The 23094-nt window shown below is 38.5% G+C and overlaps 2 protein-coding genes across 2 annotated transcripts in view; both read right to left on the reverse strand.

The window, feature by feature from the left end:
• The window catches only part of LOC129417651 (uncharacterized), a 77290-nt gene extending 74665 nt beyond the window's left edge, over window positions 1-2625 (reverse strand). The window contains exon 1 of the mRNA XM_073869168.1: window positions 2392-2625. Coding sequence (XP_073725269.1) covers window positions 2392-2438 — 47 coding nt within the window. The 5' untranslated portion in view covers window positions 2439-2625. The remainder of the gene's footprint in view (window positions 1-2391) is intronic.
• Window positions 2626-4260: 1635 nt separating this feature from the next.
• On the reverse strand, window positions 4261-22859 carry LOC141365339 (codanin-1-like). Its single transcript, XM_073869586.1, has 28 exons — window positions 22711-22859; window positions 21419-22089; window positions 20846-21046; window positions 20008-20198; window positions 19590-19709; window positions 17367-17445; window positions 17168-17288; window positions 16973-17082; window positions 16770-16859; window positions 16495-16570; window positions 16199-16404; window positions 15931-16063; window positions 15705-15848; window positions 14414-14580; window positions 11384-11465; window positions 9395-9484; window positions 9197-9251; window positions 8942-9075; window positions 8751-8854; window positions 8506-8655; window positions 8350-8413; window positions 8113-8191; window positions 7812-8020; window positions 7591-7698; window positions 7423-7486; window positions 7165-7331; window positions 6862-6969; window positions 4261-4934 (listed from the first exon to the last, which is right to left on the reverse strand). Exons 1-28 carry the CDS (start codon window positions 22786-22788, stop codon window positions 4839-4841), a joined length of 3897 nt encoding a protein of 1298 aa, XP_073725687.1. The 5' UTR covers window positions 22789-22859; the 3' UTR covers window positions 4261-4838.
• Between the last annotated feature and the right edge of the window lie 235 nt (window positions 22860-23094).

Consider the following 23094-nt stretch of genomic DNA (forward strand, 5'->3'; position numbering starts at 1 on the left):
CAGTGGTTTTCAAGTCCAAAAGACTTCTTTGACGATATACAATTTTTAATATCATTAGAATTTTTAAACTTAAAGTTAAACATAAGATTGGATTTATTGGGAAACCAGAAGCTGATCATATCCAGACCCGCATTCAGACGGAGCAATACTGAGAAAGACTGGGGGTCTGGAAGATCCCTCTACACTCCTCTGTTGAGCACAAGTCTGAGGTCAAATTCAAATGAAAACAGATCTCTAAAAAACCCGACCACGAACTGCGCAGTTGAGCCAAAGCAGGTGTGTGTATGCACTGTATATGTGTGTTACTGTGCGAGAGAGCAGCGACGACGACAGCTGTGCAATATCTCCGGTTTCAGATTAAAATGATGCAATAAAATGAAATCCAGTTTATAAGGATGGCTGTATTAAAAACCCAACTCTAAACTTTCATTGTGTCTCCATACTCCATAAAAACTTTTGTTTAACACAAGTAGTTTTAATGTAATGTGTAAGCCAATTTAGTGTACAGAACTAGCGTACAGTAAAATTAGGTCAACCGTCAACTTATGAAGAATGGCACTGTGGTGCTTTCAAAACATTGCTCTGTTTTTTTTTTACAGCAGACTGACCTTTGTATCAACCAATAGGATGAGTTTGGGCAGGACTACTAGGTTTTTGAAGTCAACATTAAAGGATAGACATGAGGACCCCTTATGCAATATACCCATTCGTATAATGCTTGTAGTTTTATTGAGTATGTTGCTCGTGTAGTGCCATGTGGGTCAGTTTCACTATGCCAACAGTGAATAGAGAGGTAAGCCCAACCCACAACCACAGCAGCCTGCTTTGACTGTCAGTGTTTGTGTATTTTATAACATAACCCAGTGGAAAGAGAAAAATGAAGCATGTTTACAAAACTTAGATTATTGTGCCATTCCCACATGCCTATGCAATTCCTGTCGTCTCCTCCTAAGGATTTCAGTTTGTCTGAATGCTAAACTTTTATTTGACTGATACTTTTTTCGAGTAAAGACACAAGACGTCACATACGCATTATGTGCATACTCATAAAACCAATGGCTGCCTATTAAATAGCCATCCTCATTTGCACAACAGTGACAGAAAGCCATGAAGTTGTCCCTTTAGGGGACTTTTTAAATGTCAAGGCGAACAACGACAGCCAAACTTACGCAAACAGCTTTGTGTCTCAATCTGGGAGGAGTTTCTTTACCCCCCTGCCCAGCCAGCACTCACATACTGTAGTAATTTGGCTGATGTAGGAGGGTGGGGCAGTGGGTTCTCATGGGGTACACTCAGTACAGCAGTGTTTGTTCCCACATGGCTACACTTTTTCGTGACTTTTTTTATTTTTTTTAAATTGAAACACTTATTATACTAACACAATGTGTACTTATTTTCGTACTGCAACTCTGTGAAAAGATATATACAATATACCAAAAACATACACTACTGTATAAATAGGGGAGGTCTATAAAAGGATTCAAGAAGATTTTGGAGATTATACTAGCCTACATTTAACCAGACACAAAACAATCGGTGATTGGTTAATACAGCTTTACTAAGAGACATATGCATTCATTGCATTGTTTATGCATTATATTATTTATTGCATTACCCAAATGAAACTATACTATACTATAGTATTTGCTATAGTGAAATTGTAATAGACAATATAGATAATATAGGGGTGGTTTCCCGGACAGCCTTAGCTTAAGCCAGGACTAGACCTTAGTTTAATTAGGAAATATAACTAGTTTGAACAAACATGCCTCACTAAAACACTACTTGTGTGCATTTTGAGGCAAAGCAAAGGACACTGATGTATTTTAAGATATGTCAGTGCAAGTTGTTTTCAGTTTGGACAGCTCTTACATTTATTTTAGTCTAAAATAAATTTTAGTCCTGTCCGGCAAAAAGCCCCATAGTGTTTTTGAACCTTAACATACTAAATATTGAAGTATACTAGTGTATTAACTACAGTTTATCAATTAACTGTAGTTAATAATAGTACAGAATACTATAGTACACAATAACAAAGTGTAGTGATTACAACTATAAAATTCTACATTGACTGATTTTGATGTAATTCCCAGATTTATTTGTATAAGAAATCTCAGTAAAACTCTCTGTTGGTATTAAAAACTAGTAGTTACATCGTAAAAATAACTCCTAGTCATATGTTCATGCAGTGGCACATTTGCTTTAATAGAACTGACAGCTAATTTCTATTAGTTGTGCAGAAAAACACTTTGCTGTCAGTGCCGTTTTATTCCCAGACATAGCAACAGTACCAACAACTTAACATTGTTTATGGACTCAGTCGGGCACCATAACTCAAAGTACGTTTATATGCAATTTCATACAAACAAAATCAATGAATGCAGATATTACCTGGAGTTTAACGGGCGAACCCGAATCGCGACTTTCACGTTTGCCATTTCTTTGACAGGGGACGGAGGGAAACGATGAATTGTAGTGCAACCGTCCGTTATAGTCCATTTAATAAATCTCTCGAATGCGCTGAATTGTCCCGACCAGACCGAGGAAATTGATCACAAAAGATTCTGGCCATTATTGATATCAATCTAGGCTATCCCAGAGCACATGATGAAGCCGTAACCACGATTGATTTGCACTGACTGAAACTTCCTGCAGTCTCTCTGAGAGGGGCGGTTCTGTTACAGCGAAGGAAGGGCTCATGAAAATTAATTAAGATAAGTTATGCTAAAAATCATTGGTCGATAGAAATCTACTTTGAATAAGGCGTGGTCATAAATTATAAATATGCTTCGTAACTGGTCGTAACAGATTAACGTCACCGTACTATTAATAATTCATATGCTAAGGCTTGGCCATAGTAAAAAAGCAGGCGGAGAAGGGAAACAAAAGGAGGGAGACGTTGACACGCATCAACTGTCTGTTTGCAAATGATACGCATATTTTGTAATTAAAATAATTTATTTTCCGTTTGCTTTTAGCATAATAATCAACAATCAATTATAGAGAAATCCTTAAAGTTAAAGGGGACATTTTAGCACTTTTTTAAAATGTAAAAAAATCTTTGGTGTATAGATAATTGATTTTATCCAGTGTTTGGTAACGTGCATTACTTTATAATATTACATTTCTGAAGTAACGAGTAAAGTAATGCATTACTTTATAAATGTACATATTAATATTTGAGTTACTTTTTCCAAAAAGTAACGCGAGTTACTTTTCAGTTTAAGCAACACTAAAGACTTTTTGCTCTTTGCTCCCCCTACAGGTTGGAAGCGGATTGTCCATTACCACTGTCGTAAATAATTTAGCCTACTGCAGCAAAGCTGACTCTGATTGGATTGTAGTTCTGCCGTAAAGCAAGTTTTTGTAGTTTTCACTCAAACTACAGGACCGGGACCCAACGGTTGGAAACTTCTTTAGTGCGGTTTTGGCTGATAGAGGGCTGCAAAGTGAATGTGAAAGTGCCGTTTACCCTGTTTAGAGTGGATGAACGACAAATTTTTGTGGAAACGTTATTTTAAGGTAAAAATAACTCTTTAGTGTTGCTTTTATTAATTTGATGTAAAAAAAACAATGTACTGCATTAAACTGAACGTATTAACGTAGATTTACGAACTCTATGCATGCGCACCTCAGCGGGGACAGTTTCAGTAATTTGTTGCAATGGAAATATGCAATTTCTCAATGCCGAACTTCTCAGTCATAAAAGCCACCTGCAAGGTCTGAAAGAGATCAAGCCTCAGCCAAGTAAGAAAAAGTAACGCAAAAGTAAAGAAAGCATTACTTTCCATGAAAAGTAACTAAGTAACGCAATTAGTTCCTTTTTTGGGGAGTAACACTGATTATATCATGTTAAAATTGCCACTTTGTAGGTGTGAGCAAAAATGTACCGTTTTGGGTGTGTCATTTTAAATGCAAATGAGCTGATCTTTGCACTAAATGCAGTGCCATGGTTGGATAGTGTAGATTAAGGGGCAGTACTATCCCCTTCTGACATCACAAGGGGATCCAAATTTCAATGATCCATTTTTTCACATGCATGCAGAGAATGGTTTACCAAAACTACTGGGTTGATCTTTTTCACATTTTCTAGGTTAATAGAAGCACTGGGGACCCAATTACAGCACTTAAACATGGAAAAAGTACAATATTTTCACGATATGTCCCCTTTAAAACTTTTAAGTGTAACTGTGTACTATTTTACAGTAAGTGCATTTGGTTTTTAAACCCTAATTATATTCTCATGAGATACTCAATACATAATAATAAAGTACATTTTATTATGTTAGATAAAGTAAGCATTAAACAAGTGTGCAGTTTAAAATCAACTGATATTAATATTGTCCAACATGAACAGTGTAATAACAAGTGCAAATCAGAGGCTTTAAAAACTCAACATTTGCAAATATAAACACACACAAAGATACATAAACATACAAACAACAATCAGATAAGGCAAGATATTGACAGAAACAATTCAATAAATAGAGAGTTACATGATGCAAATGGCAAGAAAGCATAGTAAAGGTCTGTATTATGTTGTGAGGCAGTGCGAGTACAAACTGGCAAATCCCATCTGAAATGTATTAAACTCATTTTCGGGATTATGTATAAACTATTAATTATCCCCACCAGAGCGAGGAAATAGATCCAGACAAATATCAAACTCAGCAAATTTTCAGTCACAAACGTTTACCTCACAGCTAACAATAAATCAAGACTTTAAAATCATTTTAAAATCATTTAAATGAGCTCTACATTCTTTTGTTTAAATACTGCTCATTAATTCAATAGTGTTTGGCTAAGATTCATGTCTACACTCCTATGTCCCCTGGTGGTCACTGGGAGACTTGCAGTATGTCCATTTGGTTTGACATTGAAGGCACCTGGTACTTGGTGGCCAATGAGAGCTGCTGAAACTTCTCCACAGACTCCTATAAAACAAGAAAAGTAGAAATGAGAGTGATTTGGAAAAATCTTAAGCTTAAAGCATCACTTTAGCCATATCTTAAAATAAACTCATGATTTACTTACCCTCAAGCAATCTGAGATACACATGTCCATCATCCTTCAGACGAACACATCTGGAGCCATTCCAGTAAATGTCCCCGCTCCTCCAAGCCTATAATGGGAGAAAACAGGGATGAGGGAACAACGTCCGACTCCGAAGCCCAAAAAAGTGCATCCATCTTTCACAGAAGAAGTAATCCACACAGCTCCAAGGGGTTAATTAATAATTAATCGACGCGATATTGTAAAAAAAAACATTTTAAACTTTATAAACTATAATAAATAGCTTCTGTGCCGCTTCGTAAAGCTAGTATTAAAGGACAAGTTCGGTATTTTACACTTAAAGCCCTGTTTTCAGATTGTTTATGATGAAATAGAACGGTTTTGACTGAAATTTCGACATATGCGGCTGCCCCGAGAATTTTTCAGGTATTTGTTGTTTCATCTCCCACCTCTACAATGTGTGTATAGGTGCACTGGAACAATCCTTACTAAAATGCATTAAACTTTCGTACAAAAATCGCTGCAAAAGATGCTTTCCAACAGGTGTTTTACCATTCGTTGTAAACTTGTGAACCTGTTTTTCCAAACGCCTCACACCTGTATATTCTTCTGTTGAGAGCTTGAATAATAGACACTCCAGCCCAGTTGGTGGCGATAATCCACCTTTGCCAATTGCAAGAATACAAACAAGATTTCCGGTGCGAAGTAATACCGTTAGGCTGGCCATTCGTGCCAGTTCCGCCGGACACGTCCCAAACATGTTTTCGGGTTCGTTCTCCGGAAGTCCAGTCAGTGAGTCTCACGTCTTTGTAAACGAAAGTTTAATGCATTTTAGGAAGGATTGTTCCAGTGCACCTATACACCCATTGTAGAGGTGGGAGGTAAAACAACAAACACCCGAAAATTCTCGGGGCAGCCGCATATGTAGAAATTTCAGTCAAAACCGTTCTATTTCATCATAAACAATCTGAAAACAGGGCCTTAAGTGTAAAATACCGAACGTTTCATTTAAAGTTTAAAATATGGATATTTTTCTTACAAAAATCACATCAATTACCAGCGGAAGACCTTTATGAACCCATTGGAGCCGTGTGGATTACTTTTCTGAAGGATGGATGCATTTTTTTGGAGTTTAAAGTCAGAAGTTGTTCCCTGATCCCCGTTTTCTCCTATTATGAAGCTTGGAGAGTAAGAGTAAGAGCATTTACTAAAATAACTCCAAATGTGTTCGTCTGAAAGATGATGGATATATGTATCTGATTGCTTAAGGAGTAAAACTTGCTAACAATAAAATAATATGTTTTTATAAGATTCATCATGTCTTTTTAAGTAATGTTTATAGTCTTATTGCTTCCAAAGAACACTATATAATACAAATATTTAGGACAGTTTAAAATCAACACTTCTTTCTTTTACATTTTCAACAATTGTTTTACTAACTACATGTCTTGCCAGAGACATTATAAGGTAATAAGACATACAGTAGTTTTATATCATAGCTTTTTCTAAAGCTGCATCTAAGGCAGTACAAGAAAAAAAATAGATACTTAAAAATCCAGTCTTTGCATTGCATCATTTTTGGTGAGATGTCTTTATTTGGGTGATTTTTTTCTCCTAACTAATGACGTTGTACTGAAAAACAAGTGTTGAAGTTACTATATGTTTGCCCACTTGCATTTGTTTTATATTATGTGACATCACAGTGCTTTGGAAGGTCGTCAGACATTTTAGCATCCTAAACTCTTACCATCTGTTTTTTTTAGATAGAATAGATCTTTATTGCCTATTTATTAAGGTAAAAAAATTTAAAAGTACAAAATTAAAAATATACCCATATTTAAAACATACCTCTGGCCACGATAACAGTGACAACTTTGACCAATGAGAGCCCACTTCCTCCTCCTTCAGAAGCCCTTTCTCAACAAGTCGTTTTATCAGAAACAGGTAGTCAGTTCTCTGTAAAAATAAATGATGAAACACAGTTTATAACATACTATACACAGTTTTATATATATATATATATATATATATATATATATATATATATATATATATATATATATATATATATATATATATATATATATATATATATATATATATACACAGTATATACAGTCACAATGGTTAGATTTGATAAGTAATGGTCACCTCGCTGTCTGTGGCACTCAGAGTGGCAGTGAGAGTGGGTTCACTGAGGAGAAGATGCAAAGGTGCAGGAGAAGCAGGACTGCGACCCCACAGGAGTAGAAACTTATCTAGCAGAGCAGATTTTTTGTTGCCCTGGTCTAATGAAACCAGTGGCAGCTCTCCAGATACTGCGCATTAACACAAACACACAATAAGCCATTATTTATGTTCAGTATTGCATTTAAATTGGTCTCATATTACTAATATTTGCGGTCTTACCCAGTTTGCAGGCCAGCTGAACAGTACAACGCAACAACATCTGCTCAACCACGGGAGAGAGGAGCTACAAACAAATCAAAGATAAAAAATTGAATTAAAAAAAATTATTATTTGTCTAGAGCCAATTGTCAGGTATGTATTAGCAATAAGTGATCCGGTCCTTAGTACTTTTCTACATCCAAGTGTCTGTCCGACTCTGTGCAGTAAGACCTCAATCTGATGAACTGTGAAAACCTCTTCGTCAACCCTAGGTCCCACTGCAACACTCAGCACCTCCTGAAACATTAGAAATATGGTTTATATGGAGAGAAGGCTGCACTAACAATCTTTGCATCTGCATTGTTTATGATTTCCTACCTGAAAACTTATGATGAATTAACAACACTTACCTTAATTTCAATCATGACTTCTGATCCCAGTGGGACTTTATGGGTGCAGTCAGAAATACATGAGGACCCAGCACTGAGCTCTGGGGCACTCCTCTGAACCGGCTGACTTTTGCTTGCACCCTCACCCTCTTTACCATTCAGGTTGGAGAAGGAGGGTAAACTCTTCATCACTCGCTCAAAAGCAGTCTTCCATTCCCTCTTTAGAAGCACTGACGGAGACATTTAAACAGGAATATTTCAGATCCAAACTACTCAATTATGCACTTTTATTTTTGCATCACACAAATTATTCTTTTAATACTTGTGATGTTGGAGGACAGCCAGCTGCATGCCTTTTCTGTAGCCAGACGAGTGGTGATAATCTCAGCTGTGGACAAAACCTAAACCATGCCACAAAATATGAATTATATTATAATACAAGCAAAATATGTTACTGTTAAATGTTTATTTCTAAAATGAAACACAAGAACCTAACTGTAAAACACATTTCCCCCAAAGCAAACACTGTTTTTGATAAATAGTTTTCTCTGGTACTCACTGCAGGAGAGGTTTCAAGGGGCAGAAGTGCTCTGACAGCTCCAGGGGCATAATCACTGCAGAACCTAAGATATGATATGATGTAAGAATGCAAAGAATTACCATTGCATGTCCATTACTTTGATGCATATGTAAAAAAGGAGATAGATGTGCTGACCTGGTTGCTTTCTCCAGAGCTTGCATGCCTGCATCACAGAGCTGAGCACAGATAGAATCATTAAGCTTGGCAGCGTTGACACCATCCAAACCCAAACCATCTCTGAGCGTTTTCTCTCCCCCCTGCACAAGCTCCAACACTAGTGTAGCTCTGCCACACACACAATTTGCAGAAAATTAAGTAAAAAATTGCAACGCAAATATAAAAATTATTTTCATTGACCCACACTCAAACAAGTGACTGACTTAATGTGTTTGACGCAGTTGGAGCCAATTCTTTCTGCAACAAACTCTACAGTCCGTCTGAGAGATGGAGGCTGGTTGTGAAAGAACGCCTGTTCTAGATCCACCTTTGTTAAAACACATGAAAAACAATGGTCAGACACACACGGACACCATGCTTGTAAATTGTGGAAGGGCTTTCGCTGGCAGTGTACCTGCAGTTTTTGCTGCGAGCGAGTGATGGACGGTCCTCTCGGCTCTGCAGACGTGGGGGTGATCTTACGAATCAGACCTCCGCTCTTGGCTGTGCTTCCAGCCACAAATGCAGCAAGCAGCTTACGAAACTCCCCTGGAAAGTGAATAAAGAAGACAGAAGTCCATCATCACACACGGTTGGAAATGCTTTCCAACAATATCCTGGTGAAATGTGAAATTTCACGGCACAATTTTTCGGCAAAGTTTGCTCTCACCTAAATATGGGCAGCAGGTGTAGAGCAGCTGTTGGTCGACTAGTGGGAGGGTGTCCTGGAAAATAAATATACAGTTTCAGGTTTAGCCCTTACTGTGGAAAAATGTGAAGTGAATCTTTCCGTACAAAAAAAAAAGTTACATAGATTTAAGAAAATCTAGTATTTTAAATTTTTATACTATGATGGAGATTTACTAACCAGTCCCTGGGCATCCGTGTTATTCTCCATTTCTTTGATTTCCTCCTCAAGATCTGTGCTGAAGAAGAGATCTTCTGGGAAGACTGGGATCTAAAAGCGAAAGTACACTATTTCAGGGGTTTTCAAACTGGGATACGGGGTCCTCCAGAGGTGGGGACATTCTAACTGTCCTTTCACACCGCCACTGGCGAGAGTGTCAAAGTGGCCGGAAGACATTCATTTTCAATGAGTCGGCGGCAAGCACCAAAATCAGCTCAACTTTATGGTAATGAACTATGACAGAGTTCGGCGGCAACCAATTGGAAGGCGAAAACGTTCGGCCGCAACCAATCGGAAGCCGGAAACCACCACTTGAGAGTAGTGCAAAGAATGCATTTGAGTGACAGAGCGTCCACTACACCTTTTCTATAGCGGTGTTGGTAGGGCAGCCAGAGCTTTTATTGACGCTCTCACCGGTGGTGGTGTGAAAGCACAGAAAGAACGTTCTAAGGGCTCAGTCACACCAAAAGCGCTTTAAACGCTTGCAAACGCAAGGCGCGACGCACTGCCTTTTTTAAAAAAGAGCAGTGCAGCGCGGCTTTTCATATTGCTAAGCAACCACCGAGTCAGCTGTCTTGTCAATCAAATATTGAAGCGTGAGCGCTCTTTTGCTGTTAACTGTCATATTAGCAGAAACTTTATGGAAAATTTCAGAGAACCAAGACAAAGCAAAAAATTTAAAAAGCCAATTATTTTTAAACAATATGCAGTCTTTATAATATCAAAATAACAATTTATTGAAGATATTTGAAGAGTTTGGTTCCAAAACGCAATAAACGCCATTTTTGAAAAAAATTAGTTACTGCCAGAATCAGTATTATATCAGGTCAGTATTATAAAGTAAATTCTTAATTTTATGCAAAATCCAATTTCCGCAGTGTTATTCTGTCATCTTTTCTCCCTTTTTTCCCAAAATGCAATAAACGCCACTTACCCTTTTCTACAGAATGCCATAAATCCACTCCTCCACAGATTACAGCGCACCATTCACGCAATGTAAACAAAGAATGGCGGCGCGCTGAGTACACGGAATCCTAGTTTTCCTCATCTACTTTGTACTTCGTGATCACCAAACAAACAAAAACAAAATAATACTTTAATAGCATTGATAAACCTGTGATGGTTTTCTGTGACGGGAAAGAAACGTAAGCCATCAACATGTAATAATTTACGCAGAGGAACTCGGGAGACCGGTGCTTGTTTGGCCGGGCCGACAGCATCAAGTTACTGTCATGATAACACATTGACCCCAGAGGATCTTATGAAAAACTTTCCATAATTTTACTCAAAGTCAACGAAAATCGAGCAGGACCAAAACATTTTACAGCTGATCACTTTGAAAAACGTTAAGCGAGGACATCAAGTATAACCGATGACTTCTTAATATCACAAAGTAAGTGTTTTGATTAATGACAATAATGTTTATATTTTTAATTAGTGTGTACAACTAATCAACTAAATGAATATAATAGGCAAAGATGAATGCACATTTATATAGGCGATTGATTTAATAGATTTATAGCATTTTGAATAAAAACTTGTCATGGATTTATTGCATTTTGTGGAAAAAATTATCCATTTTTATAATAAATCTTTGAAAATCAAGTTATGGATTTGAATTTTTTATGTTTTTATAACCTAAAGATGCTATGTGAAAGTTTGTAACAGAAAATAGTGGTTTTCATCTTGTCACTTTCTTGGTATAGAAAACACGTTTTTACCGAAATCTGTCAAAATGGATTTATTGCGTTTTGGAACCAAACTCTTCATTTGTAAAATAAAAAAATATATATAAATAAATGTATATTTTATATAATGTGTATCCTTCTCATAAGGTTCATCATAACTGGGGGTCCTTGCCATCATAAAGTTTGAAAACACCTGCACTATTTTACATGTTTTATTTCACCCATTTGACTGTCAATGTTTGTTTTATTACAGATGATTTACCTGAAAGAGCCAGCCCAACACTGCTACCAAAAGTAGCTGGTTCATGTAACAAAGCTCATCCCCTCGACCCAACACCATCCTCCTGAAACATGCACACACAGAAAAGCACAATCACATGCATATATTATCTTTCATAACCAAGATAATTTATTCCAGCATTAAGAAGTAATGTACTACTGCAGGATCTTAAGCACATTTACATTGAAATCTTGAATGAAGTGCAGCAGCTAAACCATGTGGTAATTTTCACAAACCAAAACAGTGACAAACCAAAGATATTGGATATAACAAGATTGATCACCGTTACTACGGTATGAATCGTGACAATGCACTGCTCAATATGACCGCACTGCCGTCAGAAGTCCCGCCTTCCAGTTAAAGAGCACCTATTATCCGATTCATGTTTTCAAAAGTGTGTATTAGTACATGTTAAAGGATTAGTCCATTTTCTTAAAAGAAAAATCCAGATAATTTACTCATCACCATGTCATCCAAAATGTTGATGTCTCTCCCCGTTCAGTCGAGAAGAAATTATGTTTTTTGAGGATTTTTCTCATTTTAATGGACTTTGGTGGAGCCCAACATTTAATACTTAACTCAACACTTAACAGTTTTTTCAACTGAGTTTCAAAGGACTATAAACGATCCCAAACGAGGCATAAGGGTCTTATCTAGCGAAACAATTGTCATTTTTGACAATAAAAATAACAAATATACACTTTTAAAGCACAGCTTCTCGTTTAGATCCGGTCGTGATGTGCCAGCTGACCCCACGCAGTACGTCATGACGTCCAGAGGTCACAGAGGATGAACGCGAAACTCCGCCCCAGTGTTTACAAGTGTTGAGAAAGAGGACCATTCCGAGGTTGTTGTATGTCAACTGATACTAATTAATGTCTTTGTGGCAGTTTATTGTTTAAAATGGTCCGCAAATGTGCGTTTTATATATTTAACACGTGACCTCCCTACGTCACCACGCATTTACGTTAGGTCGCGCTGGACCGGACCTAGACGAAAAGTTGTGGTTCAAAAGTACATATTTTCCATTTCTCTTGTCAAAAATGACAATCGTTTCGCTAGATAAGACCCTTATGCCTCGTTTGAGATCATTTATAGACATTTGAAACTCACCACCATGTCATCCAAAATGTTGATGTCTTTCTTTGTTCAGTCGAGAAGAAATTATGTTTTTTGAGGAAAACATTGCAGGATTTTTCTCATTTTAATGGACTTTAATAGACACCAACAATTAACACTTAACTCAAGACGTAACAGTTTTTTTTCAACGGAGTTTCAAAGGACTATAAACAATCCCAAACGAGGCATAAGGGTCTTATCTAGCGAAATGATTGTAATTTTTGACAAGAAAAATTAAAAATATGCTCTTTTAAATAGGGATGCACCGAATCCAGATTTTTTAGGTTCGGCCGAATCCCGAATCCACCGTTTAAGATTCGGCCGAATCCGAAACCGAATACCGAATCCTACTTGCATCCTTATTCCATTAACACAGTAAAACACATTAATGAATTATAGAACGTCCACAGCGGTGTATTTTTCATTTTATTTTAATTTAACTGTACATTATGCCAGGATGACAAGTTGGAAAACTATTTTGACAATTACCATGGTAAGCCTATGCATAATGAAAGCGATGCGTTGCGACACGCTCGTTTTTCCAATAAGCAAGCATCTCCGCGCTGAAAACTATAGAGTGAGAAGCTCCGCTCGTCAATGTCAGTTTTGACACGGCCGTCCAATTACAATGGAGGAGGGGCGGGACATTACCAAAGCAACCAACCGGCTCACAGCTGAAGCATCACAGCTACCAAGCGCTCGGCTGAAAAACAGCTGGCATTTGGCGTCCTCAAGGTGTTTTCAGCCGTGTTTAAAAGTTTTGGTGTGTCTAGCCCCTAAGGCTCACTGAAAGAAAAAGCTCATCTCCACGTCAGCACCCGATGTGTGTAATCAACGGCTGCGTGACGTCGACCAGCGTAGCGCAAGCCTAGGGTTCGGTTCGGTGGAAAAAAAATCTAGGATTCGGCCGAACCCGAACCCCGTCAAAAAGCCCAGTATTCGGCCGAATCCGAATCCTGGATTCCGTGCATCCCTACTTTTAAACCACAACTTTTCGTCTAGGTCCAGTCCAGCGCGACCTAACGTAAATGCGTAGTGACGTAGGGAGGTCACGTGTTACATACATAAAACGCACATTTGCAGACCATTGTAAACAATAAACTGACACAAAGACATTAATTAGTATCAGTTGACATACAACAACGTAGGAACGGTCCTCTTTCAACACACTTGTAAACACCGGGGGCGGAGTTTCGCGTTCGTCTTCTGTGACCTCTTGACGTCATGACGTATTGCGTGGGGTCACCTGGCGCATCACGACCAGATCTAGACGTGAAGTTGTGCTTTAAAAGTGTATATTTGTTATTTTTCTTGTCAAAAATGACAATCGTTTTGCTAGATAAGACAATTATGCCTCGTTTGGGATTGTTTATAGTCCTTTGAAACTCAGTTGAAAAAAATTTTTACGTGTTGATTTAAGTGTTAATTGTTGGTGTCTATCAAAGTCCATCAAAATGAGAAAAATCCTGCAATGTTTTCCTCAAAAAACATCATTTCTTCTCGACTGAACAAAGCAAGACACCAACATCCTGGATGACATGGTGGCGAGCAAACCATCTGGATTTTTCTCCCAAGAAAATGGACTAATCCTTTAACGATATGCACAAAAAAAGCACATAACCCAAAGCAAACAATGACGCGAGTTATCATCTCCAAGATAAATGTCTTTTATTGGACTACAACTTCAAACATGTTAAGAAGCGTCACATTTCCGGCTGACGTCAGAGGTATTCAGATCAATCACAATGTACAGATTAGCTGGCCAATCAGTTTAGAACAACATGAGGATGAGAAAATGATAACAGAATTTTCATTTTTGGGTGAACTATCACTTTAGTCTTGAATGACTGCCTAGTGGTGCGACTTCCCTAAAGGGACTTTGGACAAACTCACTTATAGATATAGAGCAGCAGGCACAAAGCGGTCCTGTAAAAGGGCAGAAATGGTCCGGTGTAGTCCAACATAGAGAGGAACTCTACTATCCATGGCACCGTCAAAATTGTTCGCCTCCTGTGCATAGAGCTTCTCAACACTGCACACACATCCAGAACTGGAGAACTCTGAGAATGCGAACAACATTTACATTTACGCATTTGTCATATGCGTGTTCCCTGGGTTAAACCCATAACCTTTTGCACTGTTAACACAATGGCTCTACCAATAACAGGGTTGCTGCAGGTTTCACCTAGTCAAATTTAAGACTTTTTAAGACCTTTTTAAGACCATTATGAGTGAAATTTAAGACCAACGCAACACACTCATCTCAGAAATTCTCAAAACACATATTTGTACTATATCATTTTTTTTTTTGACAAATAAAATCCAATAATATTGGAAGATCAGTATGGTCAGCTGCTGATATGTGCCGCATACGTCATATGTGCTGCATACGTCATCAAGATTAGCAGATTAAAGTCAAGGGACTAAACGCGCATCTCCATGCGCGTTTAGTCCCTTGACTTTAATCTGCTAATCTTGAGGTAAACAAAAGCTTTTTAAGTAAAAACTGTAAACACTAAAGTTGATTCGTTGTTAGTGGCTTGGGACTCGACGGCCTGACTGTTTAAGTTGATTTTCAATAAAGCAGTGTTTATTTTTTCGCTTCTGGGTCCTCCGTTTCAGAACCTAGCAAATGCTCAGGTAAGCCACGTACTAGTTGGTTAAATTTACACAGAAAAGATTTTTGCTTATACAAAACTGCATTTAAGGTTTGTTTCTCGCCAAACCTACAGTATGCAGTCAGATCACAACACCTGAAATATTGCTTATGGCATGAATTGCGAGGATTATAATAGCCTACATTTTTTGTATCCTCTTTAAAAAATAATGATTAAAAACTGGATTAAAGTGCGATTCAGTGACGCACGAAGTGCAGAACTTTTCTTTTTAGAGACCCGCCCATCAAACACTTTCTTCCTCCGTCACTGATTAGTTCTACAGCATTTTAAATTACTATTTTATTTTTTGCGGACAACGTTTTCGGGAATAAACGGAGGTAAGAATTTTAAGACTTGGTTTATTTAAATTTACTGTAAGACCTAGGATGAAAATCTGGCCGTTTTTAAGACTTTTTATGGCCTTAAATTTAACTTTCTGAATTTTAGACTTTTTAAGACCTTTTAAGACCCCGCGGGAACCCTGCAATAAGCTATACAGGAGCACCTAGTAAACATATCCTTTGTACCTTACTGCGCAGAGTGATTGCGGCGTCTTGAATGTCTCTGGATGGAGGTTCAGAGGTGTGGTAAGGCAGAAAGCAGATGAAACCCAAAAACTTAGCCAGCAGTCGAGCCATGAGGAGCACTGAGGAGAATCGCTGCTTCTCATCCTGACAAAAGAGAAGGAACCCAAAACATGTTTTTAAACCACTTTACCCCCTGATTATTGAATGTTTTGCTCTTTCTTCCAACCTGTTGCTCCATGTCTCCATCACTTGTCTCTTCTCCCCGTGCTGGGCTGGCATCTGGGCCAAGAATGGACACCTCATCCAACTTTAAAAGCTCCTGACACAGGCCGTCTTTCAGGTGTTGGTTTAGCTGACAGCTAGTACAAAGATAATAGGAATCAGAGCCACATAATGAAATACTGAAAATCAGAAAACTTGATACGGTATTGATTCACCAGCTAGACTATGACATCATCAAATCTGGTCCATCAACATCTACAGACAAGACTTACCAGCCGGCTGTCTGAAGAAAGTCTCTGAAAAACTCCTGGTGTCCAGGGAAAGAAGGTGGAGGGCAGGGACCAATAAGTCCTTGTGGCTGGACCAAACGCTGTTGTAGACGTTTTAGACGACCTAAGCTGTCTGCTCCCAGCATGCCCAGCAGATCAGCATCAGGGGTTTCATTAGAGGAACCCAAAATGCAAGGGCCCTTACACATCTGAAAAAATTGAATGACAGTGTGTTGACCAGGAGAACAGAATAGGTTGTGACAGGCTGCATGAGAGACCAATCGCTTGTTTTGGTTTACCTGGATGAGCTGCTTCTGGAAAAGCCTGGCAAAGTGAGAATGATTTCCTGCGGCTGTGAGCTGACTAACCATCATCCTGTTGAATGGACAATTTTAGTATCATTCCATAAGAGCAAAACAAATCACAAATAAATAAGTATTTGAGGAGCTCAAATGCAAAAGCCTCTAAACGCCACCCCCCAAAAATTAGATAATGGTATAAATTGAATGGTACTAAGGAAATCCGCTTAATCTGAAATCCTATTTTTCCTCTTTACCACTATTTAAACCCTTACCTGACTCTATTGCCTATTGCAGCCTCAAAATTCCAGCCAGGTTCCTTATGGGCGTCTTCCCATTCTCTCAACAGCTCGTAGAACACATCCCTGTAAAAGCAGTCAGAAACATAACATGAACCGCCGTGTGTATAACCAGCCAATGATACTGACTGCCTGAAAAATCATATAATAAAAATCGCTGATGCATAATCTTGCTGTACCTCTGTTTCTTAAAAGTGTGAAAGGCTCGATCGCTGCTGAAGTTGGAACGGTTGTCTGTTGCTGGCTGGAATGGCACCGAATGAACGAACAATGGTGGAGTGGGCAGATCCTGAACAAGAAAAGACATCATTCAGCATGGACCTCTTAAAAAAAGAGAAAGTTTCAAATCATATACATTACAACAGAAAGCATACATTAGCTGTGCAGTTGTCCTGAGCTTGTGCCAGGCGATCTCTGAGGGCAGGTGAAAAAGACCCCACTCTCTCATTCTCAGATAGGAGCCGTAGAGTACACTTGTCCAGGTGTGACACCAACCTGGTGACATAAAAAAAGAGTCAGGAATGAGACTAATGCATGGGAACTAAGCAGCAATAAGAGTTTTTTTAGACTCACTCGAACTGATGCTCCAAGACTCTCACTGCAAAATAGACACAGTTGTGGACATTTCCCAGGTAAGCTTTCTCCAGAACATCTGCAAAATCACAAATAGACATTTATAAACAATTAAGATATATTGTAGAATCTTAAAAAAGGTCCAAGAAACAGATTATAATTTTTAACAATAACGAGACAAAATCAGCTCCAAACTAAAAATGAAACATTTATCCAACATTTAAATATAATTATGAATTTAACCTAAATAAAATTAATTGTAAACCTTAAAATTACAATACAAAATAACTGGCTACACAAAAAAACAAAGATCTGACTAAATGACTTACAAGACTCACATCGCTTTAAATTGTGACTGTAAATTAGTATTTCACTTAAAGAAATAAACAACATTACAACACATTTTATTCAGTTTGTAGGTATGACTTATGGGTGATTTATGCTGTACGTGGCAGTCGCTTAACCAAGCATTGACGCTTAACGGAAGGCTTGTCTGAAGCGTGGCCAACAGCCAATCACAGTGGCCGCTACACATGCTCCGGTCTTCCATAAACGTAAGTGGCTGGCTCTGCCTAGGTTATTTGCATAAGGCAATCTGATTGGCAGACGCACGCGTTGCCGCTTAAAGTTGAGAATTTTTAACTTCTGCAGCGAGCAACAACACTGACGCGGCGCCGACGGATCCACAATTCAGTTCGGCAACGCATGACGTCACCCATTAAAAGTGAATGGGAAGCGTTAACGCTTATGCCCTGTGTGAATGCCCCGTTACAGAGGTGGAAGCATGCCTTGCAAAATCCTGCCCCTTCCATGGACATGGCTCTTCACGGCAGGCGCTGTTGAAGATAAACATATTTGCACTAAATGCTGCAAAAAACGCTTCCACTACACAAGAAAAGCTGTAGTTGCTGTGTACCATGTGAAACCCACATAATGGGGTCACATGTTCAAACCAAGTACATAGTGAATCTATTAAAGGGACACTCGACTTAAAAATATGCTCATTTTCCAGCTCCCTAGTTAAACATTAGATTTTTACCATTTTGGAATCCATTCAGCCGGGTCTGGCGGTACCACTTTTAGCATAGCTTAGCATAATCCATTGAATCCAATTAGACCATTAGCATCGTGCTAGCTTGTGAAAACCCAGACAACTTCCGGCAAATTTAGATTTGCTCTGCAAGTACGTCTGGCGAAGAGGCCATTCAAGCCCATTTCTAATCCGTCGAAATCACAGCATCCAATCAGAAACGTTGGGGCTGGCTTTACACAATAACGACAGCACAGCGACGATGAAGCAGATTTTGTACATTACAAAGATGGATGCCGCCGTGGAACATCACTCGTTTGAATCAGCGATTGCATCGGTTTTCAGCGATTTAAACTTTTCCTTTTTGTGTTAAAACCAGAGCACAGAACAACACTCGAAGCCTATATATCTAAAAAAAGTTGTTATCGCTGTCTTACCGACTGGATTCGGCAGATGTCTGATACACCAGCTTGCCCCTTTCGTGGCTAAATGAATGGGTCTTAGCGAGAGCCCTCTGGTAGTGGTTATTTCTCTATTTCTGCATAGGTCATCACCTTCATCTCTCTGATTGGTTTTAGATCTATCCAATTGTGCACAGAGGCATTTGATCGACATCCGTTAGTGACGCCCCTTTGGAAATGATTTGTCTATGAAGCTTTGCCAGACCATAACTCAGTTACTATTGAGAATGGTCTGGTTTTAACCAGGCTAGCATCGCGCTAAAAATCTGCTGAATGAATTCCAAAACGGAGATCAGCTGAATGGATTACAAAATGGAGATCAGCTGAATGGATTACAAAACTGTAAAACTCAAATGTTTAACTCTAGAGGAGCTGGAAAATTAGCATATTTTCAAAAAAAGTGGAGTGTCCCTTTAAGATGCTGATTTGCAACCAAAGCAGCCTTTGCATTTTTCAATTATATGTTTATAGAGATTACAATTGTCATAATACGCTTTGTTTGCCAAAGGCATGTTTGGTTTTATCCTTAAAAACAACATTAAAGGTCATACATGTTAGACAGTTTAGCTAAGTGCAGAATAATGCATGAGTAATGCATTTGAACAAGCTTGGACTGTGATCACCGTTATGAAACTCCTTGTTTAATAACATCACTGCAGAATGATGTAACATACGAGAAGTTAAAAACATCTAAAAACCCAAAAAAGGAAAATCTGGTAAATCTGGACAAACCTGCGCTGCGTTCACACATGCTGACTCCCTCCTCGGTAGGTTCAGAGACAGATACGCCCCGAGATGTCAAAAGCTGAAGCACAAAGAACAGCTCCAGGATCACACATGGAACCAGATTCTCTAGAACCAAGACAAAAGTACATTTATCTGATTAGACTATAACCCTGAGCATCTAAATATTCATGTACACTTAAGTGAATGCAGATACCACATATTTTAACAGTTTGGCCTTTAACTTTATTGTGGTGTTCAAAATGATTACATCATAAATGGCCAGCTGAGTCCAGAATCATTACATGTTAAATATATTTTTCCATTAGGCACTCCAAGAAATACAGAATCATATTTTCCACGACAAAACTCCAAAGTTTGATTAGCAGTAAATGGCCGTATATACCGCCCTCTACAGGCCATTTACCTGAAATGCAGGCACAGTACAGCTCTGCCAGCAGATTTAACTCTGGTGTTTGTGTGACCTTATCAGGGTCAGGACAAGGTGCCTGAGGGTCAGGGGTTACTTTAGAACCCTGTCTGTGCACAGTTTTGGTTGGCGTGCAGGTAATGGGGGTGGTCTTCAGCGGAGAGCTGGCCTGCTGGGCAAGTTTAGACCTAGACAAGAGAGGAAAGGGGGTGAAGACCGAGAATATAAAGGAAGTACATTTAGACAATAATCTTAAAGGGATAGTTTACCCAAAAATTATAATTCTGTCATCAATTCTCATCCTTGTGTTGTTCTAAACCTGTATAAGTTTCTGATGAACACAAAAGAAGATATTTTGATATATGATGGTAAGCACACAGCAGATTGTAACCATTGACTTCCATAGTAGGAAAAACAAATATGATGGAATTCAATGGGTACCGTCAACTGTCTGCTTACCATCATTTATCAAAATATCTTCTTAATTATTAATCACAATACTCCCATAATATTTGTTTTCCTACTATGTTAATTTATGGTTACAACAGCTGTGTGCTTACCATCATTTATTAAAATCTCTTCTTATATGTTCATCAAAATAAAATAACTCATACAGGTTTAGAACAACATGAGGGTGAGTAAATGACAGAATTTTCATTTTTGGGTGACCTATCCCTTTAAAGTCCAATATAAAAGATTTAGATAACCTTGGTTAACTTAAAATGTCACTGCATTACAAATGTCCAGCATAATTTTATATTTAATAGTTTTTACTTTTTGTTATAAAAAAATCAAAATAGTTTTTGGGCCCACTGTGGTTGTTCATCGAACATACCGTTCTCTCCTGAGTAACTCTCGCTCTTCCTGCAGGCTGTGAGGGCTTCCACAGTTTGGTTTGGCTGTAGTGCTCTCCAGAACAATAGGGGGGCTGGTAGACAGGCTGACAGGGGTAGACGTAAAGCAGCTCATAGGTTTAGAGCTAGGCCGTTCTGCACTGACTAGGGTTGGGTTAATTCTCCGTGAAGGTTTGGTTGTCCTAGTGGGACAAAAAGCAGGAAAGTTTAAATTAACACTCACACATAATTAAGTTTGATTATTTTAGTTTATGAGATATTTTAGATGAGGATGACTAAATAAAATAACACTCAATCCAAAAATGTACATGATTTTTTCATAAGATTTGTATTTTTCCTGGAAAATCATCAATTTAAAATTCTCCGATCCAGTTTTCCAGAACCATAGAAATTCTGGACACTCCTATGGCTGGAATGAATGGATACTAATTCATATTATCAAAAGATGGCAATTTGACTCAAACATCAGATTATCACAACACTTTCACAAACCGAATATTCGTAATCTATGCAAGACTGAAATGTACAGAGAAACATTGTTCAAAAACACTTACATTGGTGAAGCCTGGGCAGCAGCCATAGGAGGAAAGTCTTCCAAATTATTAAAGTTGAGCTGCACCTGTGTGGGAGGTGATACCATTTCAATCCTTCCAACACCTCTACTCCTCCTGCCTCCTCCTCCATCCCAGCGACCTCCTTCCTCTGTCAGTGCACTCCGTGAACCCGAATGTCGGCCGTTGGCGGACCCCCCAAATCCTCCACTCCTCCTGCGTCCTTTGTGCTGCTGTGTGTCTGGGGGTGACGTCATGAAGTCTCCAAGACTGTGACGTTGGGCTGAGCGTCGTTCGTTGGGTGTGTTTCGAGCAGCTGGGCTCAATAAAGAGCTGAAAGAGGGGCTGCTCAGGGCACTGACACCACTAAAAGAATTAGAGCCAGGAAACGGGGTCTCCTGTTCACTCCTTTCACCCATAGGGGATGTGGATGGGACAGGAGAAAAGAGTTGGATTCGACTGGTGTTACGCAGTCCTTGGACCGGGGTGGATTTGTTTCCTCTCCGCTCAGAAGAGCACTGAGTCCGGACAGATCTGGAGGTGCTGGGGGTCTTAGCAGGTGTGGTGGGGCCATGAGTCAAAGTGTGACTGCTCTGGTCCCGTAAAAAATTTAAGAGGAAAGGCACAAACTCCTGTTTCCAGACTTTAACAGGAAAGTCTTGTGATGCACAAGCCTGCCAAGAAAAATACAATCATTTATCGTTTTAAATTATAGCATAGAGAGAATTTAAGATTTGGAAAATTTAGAATTTTAACTTGTCCCTAAAACAAGCAAGTATGCACAGCTAAAAGGAATTAAAAAACATTGCATTATAATGTATGACGTTTTAAAATGCATTATAAAATACATTTTATTTCACATTAAAGAGAAATTCATAATATACATAATTCTGTATTAAGTTTATAATTTCATTATTTTATAATATGTATACATATTACTTAAACAAAACTTTAATAATTTGACATTATGAAACGGTTATTTATAACAAGATTCACTCTTCCCAAAAATAATAACGTTACAGCTTTTATTTTCACAACAAAAAGAAACTTAACCAACAGAATTAGGCTAATGACAACGGATTATCTAGTACTCGGTCTATTTCTAAGTCTTATATAACACACAAACAAAACTGCAAAGACACAAAATGTTACTTTAACGTTTGTTTGCTAATGTAGCAGTAGGTTAGCTGGCTAAGCCTCAGAAACAAATTCTTCCTCTCAGCAATGCACTACATGACACGTGACAGCATGAAAAATACTGTGTGGTACAACGACAGTAAAATCTAAATACTTACATGTCGATCTTTGAGCCAAAGCAACACCTCGCTTAACTTAACTTTATTGTCCAGCAGCGATTCCAAAAGAGCCGCCATTCTGCTCTGAGTTACATGAGAGTGACGTTTCTCTAGTCAGGGGAGGGATTGGCTGAGGAGGGAAGCGCGCGTCAAACCCAACAGCAGTAACGGCTTTATCAGCACTTCAAAATAAAAGTCCTGGTGATTTTTTTTCAGTTAATTTGATTTTGTTAAATTAAATAAATGTGTGAGGAAAACTAAGCGTATTAAAATATATAGTTTGTCACGTTTAAATGGTTTTGTCATAGAAATATTTTTGTTGTCATCTAAAACAGCGTGTTTAACACTTTTTTGTTAAACTATTTTTCCGTTTTTTTTTTAAAT

Source organism: Misgurnus anguillicaudatus, chromosome 7 (genome assembly GCF_027580225.2).
Source record: "Misgurnus anguillicaudatus chromosome 7, ASM2758022v2, whole genome shotgun sequence".
Lineage (NCBI taxonomy): Eukaryota > Metazoa > Chordata > Actinopteri > Cypriniformes > Cobitidae > Misgurnus > Misgurnus anguillicaudatus.

Excerpts from the sequence above, each read along its gene's own strand:
- LOC141365339 (XM_073869586.1), bottom strand. The coding sequence starts at position 22,788 with ATGGCGGCTCTTTTGGAATCGCTGCTGGACAATAAAGTTAAGTTAAGC. Across the intron at positions 9,076-9,196 it reads CACCTGCTGCCCATATTTAG|GGGAGTTTCGTAAGCTGCTT; the intron begins GTGAGAGCAAAC and ends TTCACTTTCCAG. Across the intron at positions 8,192-8,349 it reads CCCTTGAAACCTCTCCTGCA|GTTTTGTCCACAGCTGAGAT; the intron begins GTGAGTACCAGA and ends GGCATGGTTTAG.